The 13,962-nt window shown below is 43.0% G+C and overlaps 1 protein-coding gene across 1 annotated transcript in view; it reads left to right on the forward strand.

The window, feature by feature from the left end:
* LOC141107309 (ficolin-2-like) overlaps positions 1 to 13,404 on the forward strand; it is a 64,482-nt gene extending 51,078 nt beyond the window's left edge. The window contains exons 4-7 of the mRNA XM_073598000.1: positions 3,389 to 3,516; positions 7,917 to 8,043; positions 10,653 to 10,787; positions 12,814 to 13,404. Of these exons, the coding sequence (XP_073454101.1) occupies positions 3,389 to 3,516; positions 7,917 to 8,043; positions 10,653 to 10,787; positions 12,814 to 13,067 (644 nt within the window). The 3' untranslated portion in view covers positions 13,068 to 13,404. The remainder of the gene's footprint in view (positions 1 to 3,388; positions 3,517 to 7,916; positions 8,044 to 10,652; positions 10,788 to 12,813) is intronic.
* Positions 13,405 to 13,962: the final 558 nt, after the last annotated feature.

Below are 13,962 nucleotides of genomic sequence, written 5' to 3' on the forward strand. Positions count from 1 at the left end.
TGCAGCTTAAGTGGGGTTCCACCCAAAAAAACAAAAATACATGAAAAATCCTAAAAAACAAAACAAAAAAACATTTGGATATTTTTTTTTTTTTTTTAACTTACCTCTAAATGTCTGTTGCTAGGGGGTCCCTCGTAGTCTGCCTCTTCCAGTGCCTGGGCTGGTGACATCACTTCCCCCTCGGCACAGGAATGGCTCGGCTCTGCTCCCTCCCTCCTGTCAATCATCTGGGACCCATTACAGGTCCCAGGTGACTGAGCGGCCAATCACGGCGCTGCTCGCGCATGCGCAGTGGGTGCCAGGCTGTGAAGCCACAGCCCGGCGCCCTCAGTAGCAATGCCGGCACCGCTGAACGGAGGGGGAGATGAGCGGGGCTTCGATCCCCGCATCGCTGGACCCTGGGACAGGTAAGTGTCCAATTAAAAGTCAGCAGCTGCAGTATTTGTAGCTGCTGACTTTTAATTTTTTTTTTTTTTTTTTTACTGGACCCCCCCGGGTGGAACTCCTCTTTACAAGTCCTAAACTTGTGGTGGCTGCATTAGTTTTCTTATGTTAGGTGTTTCCCATGTATTTTTCTGCCATTAATACGCCTCAACAGAGACACCTTTGGACAGCAGCATTGTCAGTCTGTGGAGATGATAATGTTAGACTAGCAAATTTAGATGAACTTGACTAAAAAAATTAAAGCCAAAATCCAGCTGTCACTCCTTAAGCAATTACTGCAACAGTTTTTTTTCCGTCTGGGGTAAAGATTTTACATAAATAAATAAAAGCTGGCTGTTGTAAGCACCCCTGTCAGTGGTAAATGGTTTGTCTCATCCCTCGAACTGCTACTTTTGCTGGACAGCTTGGTCTGTTAAAGGCAGTTGAAAATTAAGGCTTACCCAGATCATCAGGTAAAAATAAAGGAAAAAAGAAAACTAATGCAGCTGCCACAACTAAGAATTGGCAATTTGCAATATATATGGTGCCTTGAAAAAGTATTCATACCCCTTGAAATTTTCCACATTTTGTCATGTTGCAACCAAAATATAAATGTATTTTATGTGATAGACCAACACAAAGTGGCACATAATTGTGAAGTGGAAGGAAAATGATCAATGGTTTTCAATTTTGTTTTGCAAATAAATATGTGAAAATATGTGTGGCATGCATTTGTATTTAGCCCCCTTTATTCTGATGCCCCTAACTATAATCTAGTGGACCCAATTTCCTTCTGAAGTCACCTAGTTAGTAAATAGAGTCCACCTGTGTGTAATTTAATCTCAGTATAAATACAGCTGTTCTGTGAAGCCCTCAGAGGTTTGTTAGAGAACCTTAGTGAACAAACAGCATCATGAAGACCAAGGGACACACCAGACAGGTCAGGGGTAAAGTTGTGAAGAAGTTTAAAGCAGGGTTAGGTTATAAAAAAAACATCCCAAGCTTTGAACATCTAACGGAGCACTGTTCAATTCATCATCTGAAAACGGAAAGAGTATGGCACAACTGCAAACCTACCAAGACATGGCCGTCCACCTAAACTGACAGGCTGGGCAAGGAGAGCATTCATCAGAGAAGCAGCCAAGAGGTCCATGGTAACTCTGGAGGAGCTGCAGAGATCCACAGCTCAGGTGAGAGAATCTGTCCACAGGACAACTATTAGTTGTGCACTCCACAAATCTGGTCTTTATGGAAGAGTGGCAAGAAGAAAGCCATTGTTGAAAGAAAGCCATAAGAAGTCCCGTTTGCAGTTTGCAAGAAGCCATGTGGGGGAAAACAGCAAACATGTGGAAGAAGGTGCTCCCGGTCAGATAAGACCAAAATTGGCCTTTTTGGCCTAAAACCAAAACACTGTGTGGCGGAAAACTAACACTGAACATCACCCTGAACACACCATCCACACTGTGAAACATGGTGGTGGCAGCATCATGTTGTGGGGATGATTTTCTTCAGCAGGGACGCTGGTCAGAGTTGATGGGAAGATGGAGCCAAATACAGGGCAATCTTAGAAGAAAACCTGTTAGTCTGCAAAAGACTTGAGACTGGGGCGGAGGTTCACCTTCCAGCAGGACAACAACCCTAAACATACAGCCAGAGCTACAATGGAATGGTTTAGATCAAAGCATATTCATGTTTTAGAATGGCCCAGTCAAAATCCAGAAATAAATTAATTATCACTACTAGACAAATAAAGATATGATAATGTAAGCAAATTTGAGGCAACTATGGACTTTCATGGTATGGTTTTCATGAAAATGCGTATGTGAGTTTTTACCGTACCATGAAAGTCCATAGTTGCCTCAAATTTGCTGCCCTTTTTTTTCTCAAAGTCCAGACCTAAATCCAATTGAGAATCTGTGGCAAGATTTGAAAATTGCTGTTCACAGACTTGAGCTATTTTGCAAAGAAGAATGGGCAAAAATGTCACTCTCTAGAGTTGGTAGAGACCAAAAAAACTTACAATTGTAATTGCAGTGAAAGGAGGTTCTACACAGTAACAAAGTAATGTCTTAGGGGGGCTGAATGCATGCCACACGTTTCACATATTTATTTGTAAACATTTTTGAAAAAACATTTATCATTTTCCTTCCTCATCACAATTATGTTCTACTTTGTGTTGGTCTATCACATAAAATCCCAATAAAATACATTTACGTTTTTGGTTGTAACATGACAAAATGTTCAAAGTTTCAAGGGGTATGAATACTTTTTTTAAGAAATTGCCCCATCAAGCACAAATCTTTGCTCCCCCCAGCTCAAATCCCCTCTCTCTCTCTCTCTCTCTCTCCAAATCCCCCTGGGACAAACCCTCCCCCCCCAAAAAAAAACACTCCTCGTAGCACAAATCTTCTACCCCTCTCATTTCCCTCCGAGTGCACCCCTTCCCACTCCAAATTCCCCCTCCCAACACAAGTTCTCCCCCCTTCCCTCCTAGCACAAATCCCTTCCCTCCAAATTTTCCCTCATAGCACAAATCCCCTTCAATCATCTCTACTAGCACAAATCCCCCACCCAAAAAATATCCCCTTCTAGCACAAATCCCCTCCCCCCTCGACCACATCACCTGTTCTAGCACAAATCGTCTTTCCCCAACCTCTCTTCCAATACAAATTCCCCCAAATCACCTTTCCTAGCACACCCCCCAAATTCCCCTCCTAGAGTAATTCTCACTCCCTGCTGCCCTTCAAATTCTCCCACCCAACTCAAATCCCCCCCCTTCCCAATCTCCTCATGGTGCCCCCTCCACCCCAAATGAGACCACAGTGCCCAGGGCAGCCACCCCTCGTGCCCAGGGCAGCCACCCCTCCTGCCCACCCCTTGTCCCAGCCCTGATATCAGGCATATTAAACATGTTAAATGAACAATCCCTAATGAGAAATCTTTATCTTACAAATCTTCATCCTAGGTGCAAAGAACTGCAAGGAGCTCCAAGAGAAAGGAGCGGTGATCAGTGATTGGTACACCATATACCCCGAGGGGGAGAAGCCAATGAAAGTGCTCTGCGACATGCACACCGATGGCGGTGGATGGATTGTAAGTCCAGTGCTAGGCTGATATTTACATTGTGGAAATAAAAGTAATATCACAATGATTGATGCAATAGTAAATCGAGATCTATTTATTTTAAGGGGGCCTTAGTTCTATTATTTTATTTTTTTTGTCAACAGTTTTCATTTTATTATAGATGTTGCCATAGAACTCCAGGCATATATAAAACACTATTAGCTTCTGTCTATTCATTTTACATTTTTTAAATGTATTTTTATATACAACTGGGGACAGAGAAGTGATGCCGCTGTAGTCCGTAAGTCTAACAGAAAATAGTAGGTCATCCTCCAGGCAAAATTTTTTTTAAATAGCATATACAATTGCTACACAAGCCATATTGTAAATTTAATGTACCGTAATATAAAATTACCTTTCCTTTTCAAGCTGCAGCCACTGTAATCTCCTGTAATATTCAATGCAAAATGGCAACCTGGAGGTGTTCTATACACAGTGGGTTTACAGAATGCCTCCAAAGATGTCATTTTCTGCTTGTGTGATTTTCCCAGAAGTCTTCACAAAGATACAAGGCACATTTTAGGCATCCTCTGCAACAGGAACTATATTTTTGGTCAGATACTTCATAGGGGTTAATTAGTTCTAAGAAAGAACGAGCCTAGTGCAGTGATGGCGAACCTGGGCACCCCAGATGTTTTGGAACAAGTCCTAGTTGCAATCTCGGAACACCAAATAAGAAGATAGTATGCGACTGATCTAAACTACGTGGCGTGTTCACCAATGCCAGGAGCCTGGCGGACAAGATGGGAGAACTAGAGATACTGTTGTTCGAGGAGGATTTGGATTTTGTGTGAATTTCAGAGACTTGGTTCAACAGCAATCATGATTGGCTGGCAACCATTTAAGTGTTTACCCTTTATTGCAGGGATAGAGTGAGTAAAAAAGGGGGAGGGGTATGCCTGTATATCAAGAATAATGTACCGCAGTGATTGGACACAGCGGGAGCCAATCAGTGGATCCAGCGGACCCGATGTCCACCGGGACCCTCTGATTGTCCCCGAGGGAGACATAATGGTGGTCTGTCGATGTAAAGAAGGCAGATCTCCATTCTGTTTGTAGGGGAGGTAGAGATCCTGTGTTTCTGCTAAGCAGGAACACAGATCTCTGCCTTCTCAAAGTAAAAAACACATCCCCCCACAGTTAGCAAGCACTCCCTAGGGACAGATTTAAGATCAATTTTAGAAGTCGCAGGGGAGGTGCCCCCTTCTGCTGCTTCCTGGTGGTTCCCGGGCTAATGTTACCGATCGACAGAGATTTTCCACAAAGATAACCAATTTGCTAAACTGCTCCGGCTCCCGGGCCATATCAACATGATTTTTTTTTTTCCTAAAGCAAAAGATCAAAATATTTTTTTTGATCTTTTGCTTTTAAGGGTAGAGGAGAGATTTGGGGTCTTTTAGACTCCAGATCAATCCATAAAGAGGACCTGTCATGCTGTATTTTTATTGCGAGGAATGTTTGCATTCCTTGCGATTGCAACAAGTGATCAAACATTTTTTAAAGGGACAGTGTAAAAATTTAAAAAATATAATAAAATAAATAATTAATTTTTTTTTTTAAAGAGCACCCATGCTTGCATGCAGTAGTGAACGTATATGTAAACAGTGTTTGCACCACACATGAGAGGTATCGCAATAATTCTAGCCCTAGACCTCCTCTGTAACTCTAAACTGGCAACCTGTAGAAATTTTTAAAGCGTCCCCCATGGAGATTTTTAAGTACCCTAGTTTGGCGCCATTCCACAAGCGCACGCAATTTTAAAGCATGACATGTTAAGTATCTTTTTCCTCGGTTTAACAGCATCTTTCATGATATAAAAAAAATTGGGGGCATATAATATGTTGTTTTTTTTTTTAATTCACCACTTCAATACCAGGCACAGACACCTTCCTGCCGAGGCCAATTTTCAGCTTTCAGCGCTGTCGCAATTTGACAATTGCGCTGTCATACAACACTATACCCAAACTAAATGTTTTATCATTTTGTTCCCACAAATAGAGCTTTCTTTTGGTGGTATTTGATCACCTCTGTGGTTTTTATTTTTTACACAACAAATAAAAAAAGACCAAAAATTTTGAAAAAAAAACAAGTTTTTCTTTGTTTCTGTTAAAAATTTTTGGAAATAAGTACGTTTTTGTCTTCAATGACGGGCACTGATATGGTTGCACTAATGGGCACTGATACGGCGGCACTGATGGGCACCGATGAGGTGGCACCAATGAGGTGGCACTGATGGGCACTGATAGGCGGCACTGATGGGCACTGATAGGTGGCACTGATGCTGATGGGCACTGATAGGTGGCACTGGTATGCGGCACTGATGGGCACTCATAGGTGGCATTGATGGGTACTTATGGGTGGCACTGCTGGGTACTTATGGGTGGCACTGATAGGTGGCACGGATGGGCACTGATGGGCACTAATAGGTGGGCACTGATGGGCACTAATAGGTGGGCACTGATGGGTATGGATGGGAACTGACAGGTGGCACCAATGGACACTGATGAGTGGCACTGATGGGTGGCACTGATGACACTGATTGGTGGCACTGATGACACTAATGGGTGGCATTGCTGGGCACCACTGAAATATAATGCTGCCAGTCAGTGCCCATTTGTGGGCAATGATTAGCACAGATTGGGTACAGACTGGGCACATTGGGCACATGTGGATGGCCATGGGGTACATACCTGGCCATCCACATGTTGCCCCCTTCCCTGGTGGTCCTGGCGGCTTCCCTGGTGGTCTAGTGTGGGCATCCAAGGGGGGCTGCGCTGATAAACAATCAGCGCAGACCTCCCTGTCAGAAGAGCCGCCGATCGGCTCTCCTCTACTCACGTCTATCAGACGCGAGTAAGGAAAAGCCGATCAACGGCTTTTCCTATTGACATCGTTATCAGCTGTGATTGGACATGGCTGGATCACATGGTAAAGAGCCTCTGCCTTTACCAAGATCGGTGGAGCGGTGTGTCAGACTGACATACCGCTCCACCGCGGCGGCATGTTATCCTGCTGGACGTCATATGACACCCAGTCAGGATAACTGAACCACCGCCCGGCCGTCAATCTGCTAAAGGGCCGGGTGGGAAGTGGTTAAAGCGGTTTAACCTTAAACTGCGTAGAGGGTTCTTTACTGTAAGAGCGGTTAAGATGTGGAATTCCCTTCCACAGGCGGTGGTTCCAGCGGGGAGCATCAATAATTTTAAAAAACGATTAGATAAGCACCTGAACAACCACAACATAGAGGGATATACAATGTAATACTGACCTATAATCACACACATAGGTTGGACTTGATGGACTTGTGTCTTTTTTCAACCTCACCTACTATGTAACTAAAGTATATTTTTTCTCGAAAAATTGCTTTTGAAAAACCGCTGCGCAAAAAACGTGCGACATAAAAGATTTCAACAAAGGCCATTTTTTTCTCTGCTAAAAAATATATATAATGTTTGGGAGTTCTAAGTAATTGTCTAGCAAAAAATACTGATTTTAACTTGTAAGCAACAAGTGTCAGAAAAAGGCACTCTAAAAAACATATACCAAACATCTGGGCTATAAGTTTAACAGGGAAACAAAAGGACTGGCCAGTCACTGGTACGGGTGGAAGGATTAGAATTTAGTGAATAAAGCCGTTATGTCTGTAAAGTAGCAATGTGAAACAGTGAGAGCTATAGGTGAGACTAACAAGCTTAAAGTATAACTAAAGGCATTTTTTTTTTTTAGTTTTGGATAGCGTGGGATACAGTGTAGGTTTTTATTGCTGTCTGCACCCTCCTTGGGGAGATTCACCCCCTCTATTTGTTCTGTTTCCCATTATCATTGAGAGTTAAAGAAAATCCCAAATTAGGAGTTGTCCCCAAAAAAGTAATAGAGGGGAAATCTTTCAATGGGGATGCTAGTTCTGGTGACCTGGGGGTCCCTAATGGATTATCTTATTTTGCTGGGATTTTCTCTCACTTCCTGTTTGGCTATGGGACAAGAAGTAAAGGTAAATCTCCGCAATGGGACACAGATGGCAAACAAATCTGACAGGAGTTATAGCCACCCCTTACTCTATTCAAAATAATGAAAAAAAAAAAAATGTCCCTATAGTTTTACTTCAAGGCACAATTCTAGTAATCAATCCTTGTATAGTCGGTGAGAGGTCCAAGGTTGCCAGGAGGAATTCAATTTAGGCAAGTCATTGTTTTTCATAGCAAATAGGCATTCAAGTGAATAATTTTAGTATGCATAATAAGAAAAGAATACCTATCCTTTAAAGCAGCATTGTTGCTGCCTCTTTTTTTTTTGTATAACTTTCAAAAAACAAGCTGTAAGAAAAAAATCCAACAAGCCATAAAATTATGATTTTTTTTTTTTACCTGTAGGTGATTCAGAGACGTTGGGATGGCTCTGTGGATTTCACCCGAAACTGGAGTGCATACAAAATTGGATTTGGTAGTCGTCATGAATTTTGGCTGGGGAATGAGAAAATTCACAAGCTAACAACCCACGGTATTAGCTCTTAACTCTATTTGTACAATGATGAGTCTCTAACAGTCTGTGCTAACCCTGATCTGGCTCAAACTTCCATTCTGCAAACATTATTTTCTACTTTAGGAAGTCATCTGATAAACTCTTATGCCCCATACACACGATTGGATTTTCTATGTTCTATGGGAGCTTTTTTTCGGAAATTCCGACTGTGTGTAGGCCCCATCGGACATTTTCCAATCGGAATTTCCGTCGCATAATATTTGAGATCTGGATCTCAAATTTTCCGACAACAAAATCCATTCTCGTAAATTCCGATCGTGTGTACACAGTGCCACGCATGCTCAGAATCAAGCAGAAGAGCAGCACTGGCTATTGAACTTCATTTTTCTCAGCTCGCCGTACGTGTTTTACGTCACCGCGTTCTTGACGTTCGGAATTTTGTGTGACCGTGTGTATGCAAGACAAGTTTGAGCCAACATCCGTCGGAAAAAAAAACATGAATTTTGTTGTCGGAATGTGCGACTGTGTGTACGTGGCTTTAAGATAAGGTGAAGCTCACCTTACATGCACAGCTGAATGAATCAGACAAGTGATTCACCCTCTCCTTCCCCCCTCCTTGCCACAGAATTTGCAGCACATTTTAGGTTTTGCAAAGTGGGCACATAATAGTAGCTTTTCTGTTTGTAACTGTCTCTGTCTAATCCTTTAAAAATCCATCATCTTTGGGGGTCAGTGGCCCTTTTAGCCCCCTAACTGTTCCGATCTACCAGTCGCCATTACAGTGCCCCTTTACAGTGCAGTTACCTTTCCATCACAGTGCCCCCTTTACAGTGCAGTCCCCATTATATCACACTGCCCCCTTTACATCACAGTGCCCTCTTTACAGAGCAGTCAACATTACATTAATGTAAGGTGAATTGTACTGTAAAGAGGACTGCAATGTAAAGGGGCACTGTAATGTAAAGGGGGCTGTGATGTGAAAGGGAACTGGAGACACTGATATAAAGGGGGGGACTGTGCTGTAAAGGGGGGGCTGAAGACAGACTCTGAATATCACCCTCCCCTCCGGCCCCTTTGGAAAATTGGCTGCCATGAAACTGGTCTCTGGTGCCAAAAAGGTTGGGGGCCGCTGCATTAGAGGGCACCCTGTTAGTCAGGTAATAGCTCAGAGGAGCAGATGTTTTGTTTGTTTATATGCTCTGGACTTGTCATACAAAGCCCTCATTTACTTCCTTGGTGAATAAAAGTACAGGACAAACCTACTTTGACTGTTCCTGGGTGTCCCTGTCTCGTGCTCACCTATTCTCCAGTGCCGCAATGTCCCAGAACCCCCAATGGTTGCTGACATCTTCAGTCCGGCGGCTTTCAGGTATTGATCCCTGGCCATGTTAATTGGCCGGGCCACATGTGCATGTAGCACTACAGCCGCAGGAGCTGCTGGTGAATGAAGCATCTCCTACTCTCCACAGCCAGGCACACAGAACTTTGAACTTGGATAGGGTTTAGGGTGTTATGGGATGCCCACTTGATCAAATTAGCAGTACTCTTCAGGGACACAACTATATACAATCCATATATATACTTCTCTTCTACCTCCAGCACAATCTTGCTCATAGAACAACAACTCCCAGGACCAGCTAGCACTGTATAGATGGTCTGACAAGAGCACAATTAGACCAATTGCAAATGCCCTTTATAGGCAGGGACCAGGGTCCCCTTTGGTAGTGTAACTACTGATCCTAGCACCACCTCTTCCAGCACTGCCTACCCACCTGGCTGCAGCTGCCCCTTTCACTAGCCCTTCTAGCTAAAACTAAACAGTCCTCCCAGACTGACTCTGCATCCATCCCAAACTGCTTGCACCCAGCCCTCTCAGTCCTCTTGACTGTAACACTCACCAGCCCACCTGGCTGTCTTCCTTCCTAGAGGTTTGCCCGGCAGTGTTCTCCTGCTGTCCTTCTTCACTTTGCTTCAGTTCCTCGGATCAGGATACTTCAGTGTTTCATGAGAAGGGTTCCTTCTGCACACCCGAGCCCAGGCCCAAGGGCCCAAGGTCACCCCCCCCCCAGACTAGGAACTACCCTCAAGGGCCACCAACAGCCCCAGCTGGGCTGACCCTGAGAATTTGAGGGGACCTGCCCCCTGCCAACCCATCTGTTGGGGATTGGTTAGGGCTATATATATGGCCCTAACCAATCCAGGCAGCTCCTCCTCTCCTCCACTCCCATTCTTCTAGAATCTTCTGTAAGTTTCTAGAAATAGGGGAAGGTAGCAGAGATGCTGCATGCGAGTCACCCAGCCCTCTCTTAGTTACTCACCCAACCCAGATTAAACAAAGCAATTCAGGATTGGCTGCCAGCCAAGCCCAAACAACTTACAACCTACTCTAACAAACAATCTACTTCTAGCACCTTTGAGGGTGCTACACGCAGAAGTGCAGTAAACTCGGCATTGCCAAACTGCTGATCAGTGTACAGTGTTGGACAGTCAGGTAAGCAACTTTAATGCAGAAGAGACATGGTGTGTCTCTTTTGCGTTAAAATTCATGTCTGTTTGCCAATTTATTTATTTTTTCATTAAAGTTCTACTTTAAAACATTTTCAAACATTTCTTTCCTTTCTCCACAGGTAAATGGGAGCTACGTGTTGATCTTCACGGTTTTGATGAGGTAAAACACTTTGCAAAATATTCCTCATTCAAGATTCTGGGAGAGTGTGAAAAGTTCAAGTTATGGCTTGGCTCTTTTATCGGAGGAACTGCAGGTAAAGACCTAGAATCTTTTATTTACACCTTTTCAAATAAAAGCTATTTCTAGCATGCAGAGGCTCTGGAGACCATCCTCTAAAGTGCACCCCACCCACTATTACAGAAGTAAAAATATGACAACAAACCCGGAAGAAACGCAGAGGGAACATGTCAGCTCCCTCAGCGATTACCGGGGGCCTCGTTTTAAGGTAAGTATTTCATAATGTGGAAAGATGCGATGCATACTTCCACATTATGCTATTGTCTTGCAGGGTTTTTTTTTTGTTTTTTGTTTTTTCAGCTGTTTACTACCTCTTTAACTCAGGCTTACAGGAGGAATGTGTCCTTAGTTAAAAATGCTCTTCCTCCCCTCCTCCAGAGGAAAGAAAAAAATGCCCATGAAGACTCTCGGAATGTATGGCATCATTTTTGCCCAGGCCAGAAACCAGGAAGCAACTGAAGAAATGAATAAAAAAATAAAACAAACAAATATAATATACAGTACGTTCCTATCTATTTACTAATACTAGTAGTTTAAAGTGGTTGTAAACCACTGTACAACCACTTTTCCCTACAGGTGAGCCTATAATAAGGTACTGGAAATATCTCCTAAACCTGTACGGTTTAGGAGATATTCGCCAAATAAGCGTGCGCCGACGTCATTGCCGCATGCGCACTGAAGAAAGGGTATGATCGTGCCATTTCTATAGTGCCTGTGCCATGACCATCGACTCCCGCGTGCATGTAACAGAGCCGGAGTCCACGACCCCGGAAGGAAGAGAGGTTGAAGATGGATGCGGCCACACAGTGGGGACAGCGGTGACATCGCGGGGTTTCTTCTGCAGGTGAGTGGCACATAATGGGCCCATTATGCTTTTACTTTGCGGGGAACAAAGAGGAAGTAAAACCCGTCAGGGTTTACTTCCTCTTTAAAGGCGTAAAGTCATAAGGTTTTTTATCTTAATACATTCTATGCATTAGGATTAAAAACCTTCAGCAGCAGTGTGCAGCAGCCCCCCTCAGCCCCCTAATACTGACCTGAGCCCCATCTCTGTCCATGTCCACGACTGTCTCGGCCGTCCAAGACTCTCCCTCCTGATTGGCTGAGACACAGCAGCAGCACTATTGGCTCCTGCTGCTGTCAGTCAAAGTCAGTCATCCAATCAGAAGAGAGAGGGGACGGGGCCAGGCCACAGCTCCGTGTCTGAATGGACACAGGGAGCTGTGAATTGGCTCGGGTGCCCCCATAGCAAGCTGTTTGCTGAGGGGGCAATCACCAGTAGGGTGAGAGGGACCCGAGAAGAGGAGGAACCCGGGCTGCTCTGTGCAAATTCACTGCACAGAGCAGGTAAGTATAACATGTTTGTTATTTTTATTTAAAAAAAAAGCAAGACTTTACAATCACTTTAAGCATTAAAAATAGTTATTGTTGGTTGAGAGAGTTTAGTTTCACTGTAACACAACACATGCTGTATAAATCCCATACAAGATTGTACATAGGCCCTAAAGCCCCATACACACGACCAGAATATCATACAAAAAATACCGCTTTCAAAACGATCGTACGATAATCTGATCGTTGATACACAGCTTTCATCCAAAATTTTCCGAATAGACAAACACAAAAATTTTTCTTGAATCTTTGATAAAATTTTTGTTATATCAGTACAGTTTTCATTCGAAAATACAATAAAAATACATTACATCACTTCCAAAGTTTTATTCTGTCATAGGAGCCTTTTTGTACTTTAGTAACCTATTCATTTTCGATATGGATACTACTATGCAAAAAAAAAAAAAAAAAACTAACGATCATTCCTCCAATAATCTCATCACAAAATTTCATTGCAAAATATTTAAGAGAGGTCCTGGCAGATTACTTTATGATTTTTTTTGTCGTTAAGCCTGACCCTGACACAATCCAGTCACTTCCTACTTCCAGGATTTCTTGTGACACCTATAAATTACATTTCATATATTTTCATTATTATTATTGTGTTTCTGTTAAACAATCTGTTCATATATTTTTTTTCCTTTTTCCAGGTGATTCACTGAGTCAGCACCATAACATGAAGTTCAGCACTTTCGATGAGGACAACGATGAGAGCACCGCCACCCACTGTGCCAAATTGTTCAAGGGAGGCTGGTGGTTTAAATCTTGCCACTCTGCCTTCATGAATGGTCAGTACCTGAAGGGAGAACACAAGGAATCTTTTGTTGGCATCAACTGGGAAACTGGCAGGGGTGAATTCTATTCTTATGCACATGTAGAAATGAAGATCAGACCCATTTTGTGAACCCCTGCATTCACTAATTACACAGAAGAGGTTTTCAAATATACAATGCCACGTATGATTTAAACCATAAGACTAGAAGAATGAAATATCCACTCTACTACAATTCAGAAAATTTCTCACTGGAGAATGGGGGTTGTAGTCTGAATGGAGACTGCCTGCCATGTTTCTTCTTGTTCTTCTATCATGATATATCACAATATTACTGTATACCTAGTGTATTCCTGATGACATCACTGAACATCATGGACATTTTCATAGACAATGACTGGGAGGATGCCAGTGATGTCAGCATGATGTCATCTAGGAAACACTCACTCTGATTTCATGCATGAATTTTACCAATAAATAAAAATGTTGCTTCAAATAATTAAAAAAGCATATTGATTTGGTGGATTTGTTTCTTTTGATGTTGTCCTTGGGGGTTTCCCCCAACTAGGCTGCTTCCAGAAACGCTCCCAGCTTCCAAGATGATATATGTAAGGAGCAGTGGTCATCCTTGTAGATATGGAAAAGAAACAGAGTAGCAAGGGTGAAGGGATTAGCAAGATAATTACATGTTTTTTAACAAAACAGTATCACTTATGTCGCGTACACACGAGCGGACTTTACGGCAGACCTTGCCTGGCGGACTGGATTTCGTCAGACAATTCGATCGTGTGTGGGCTCCAGCGGACTTTGTTTTCTCAAAAGTTGGACAGACTTAGATTTGAAACATGTTTTAAATTAATCCGTCGAAATTGAGTCCGGTCGAAAACTATGCTCGTCTGTATGCTAGTTCGACGGACAAAAAGCCACGCTAGGGCAGCTATTTTCTACTGGCTATGAACTTCCTTGTTTTAGTCCGGTCGTACGTCATCACGTACGAATTCAACAGACTTTGGTGGACTGTGTGTAG

This window comes from Aquarana catesbeiana, linkage group LG09 (genome assembly GCF_042186555.1).
Source record: "Aquarana catesbeiana isolate 2022-GZ linkage group LG09, ASM4218655v1, whole genome shotgun sequence".
NCBI classification, from domain to species: domain Eukaryota; kingdom Metazoa; phylum Chordata; class Amphibia; order Anura; family Ranidae; genus Aquarana; species Aquarana catesbeiana.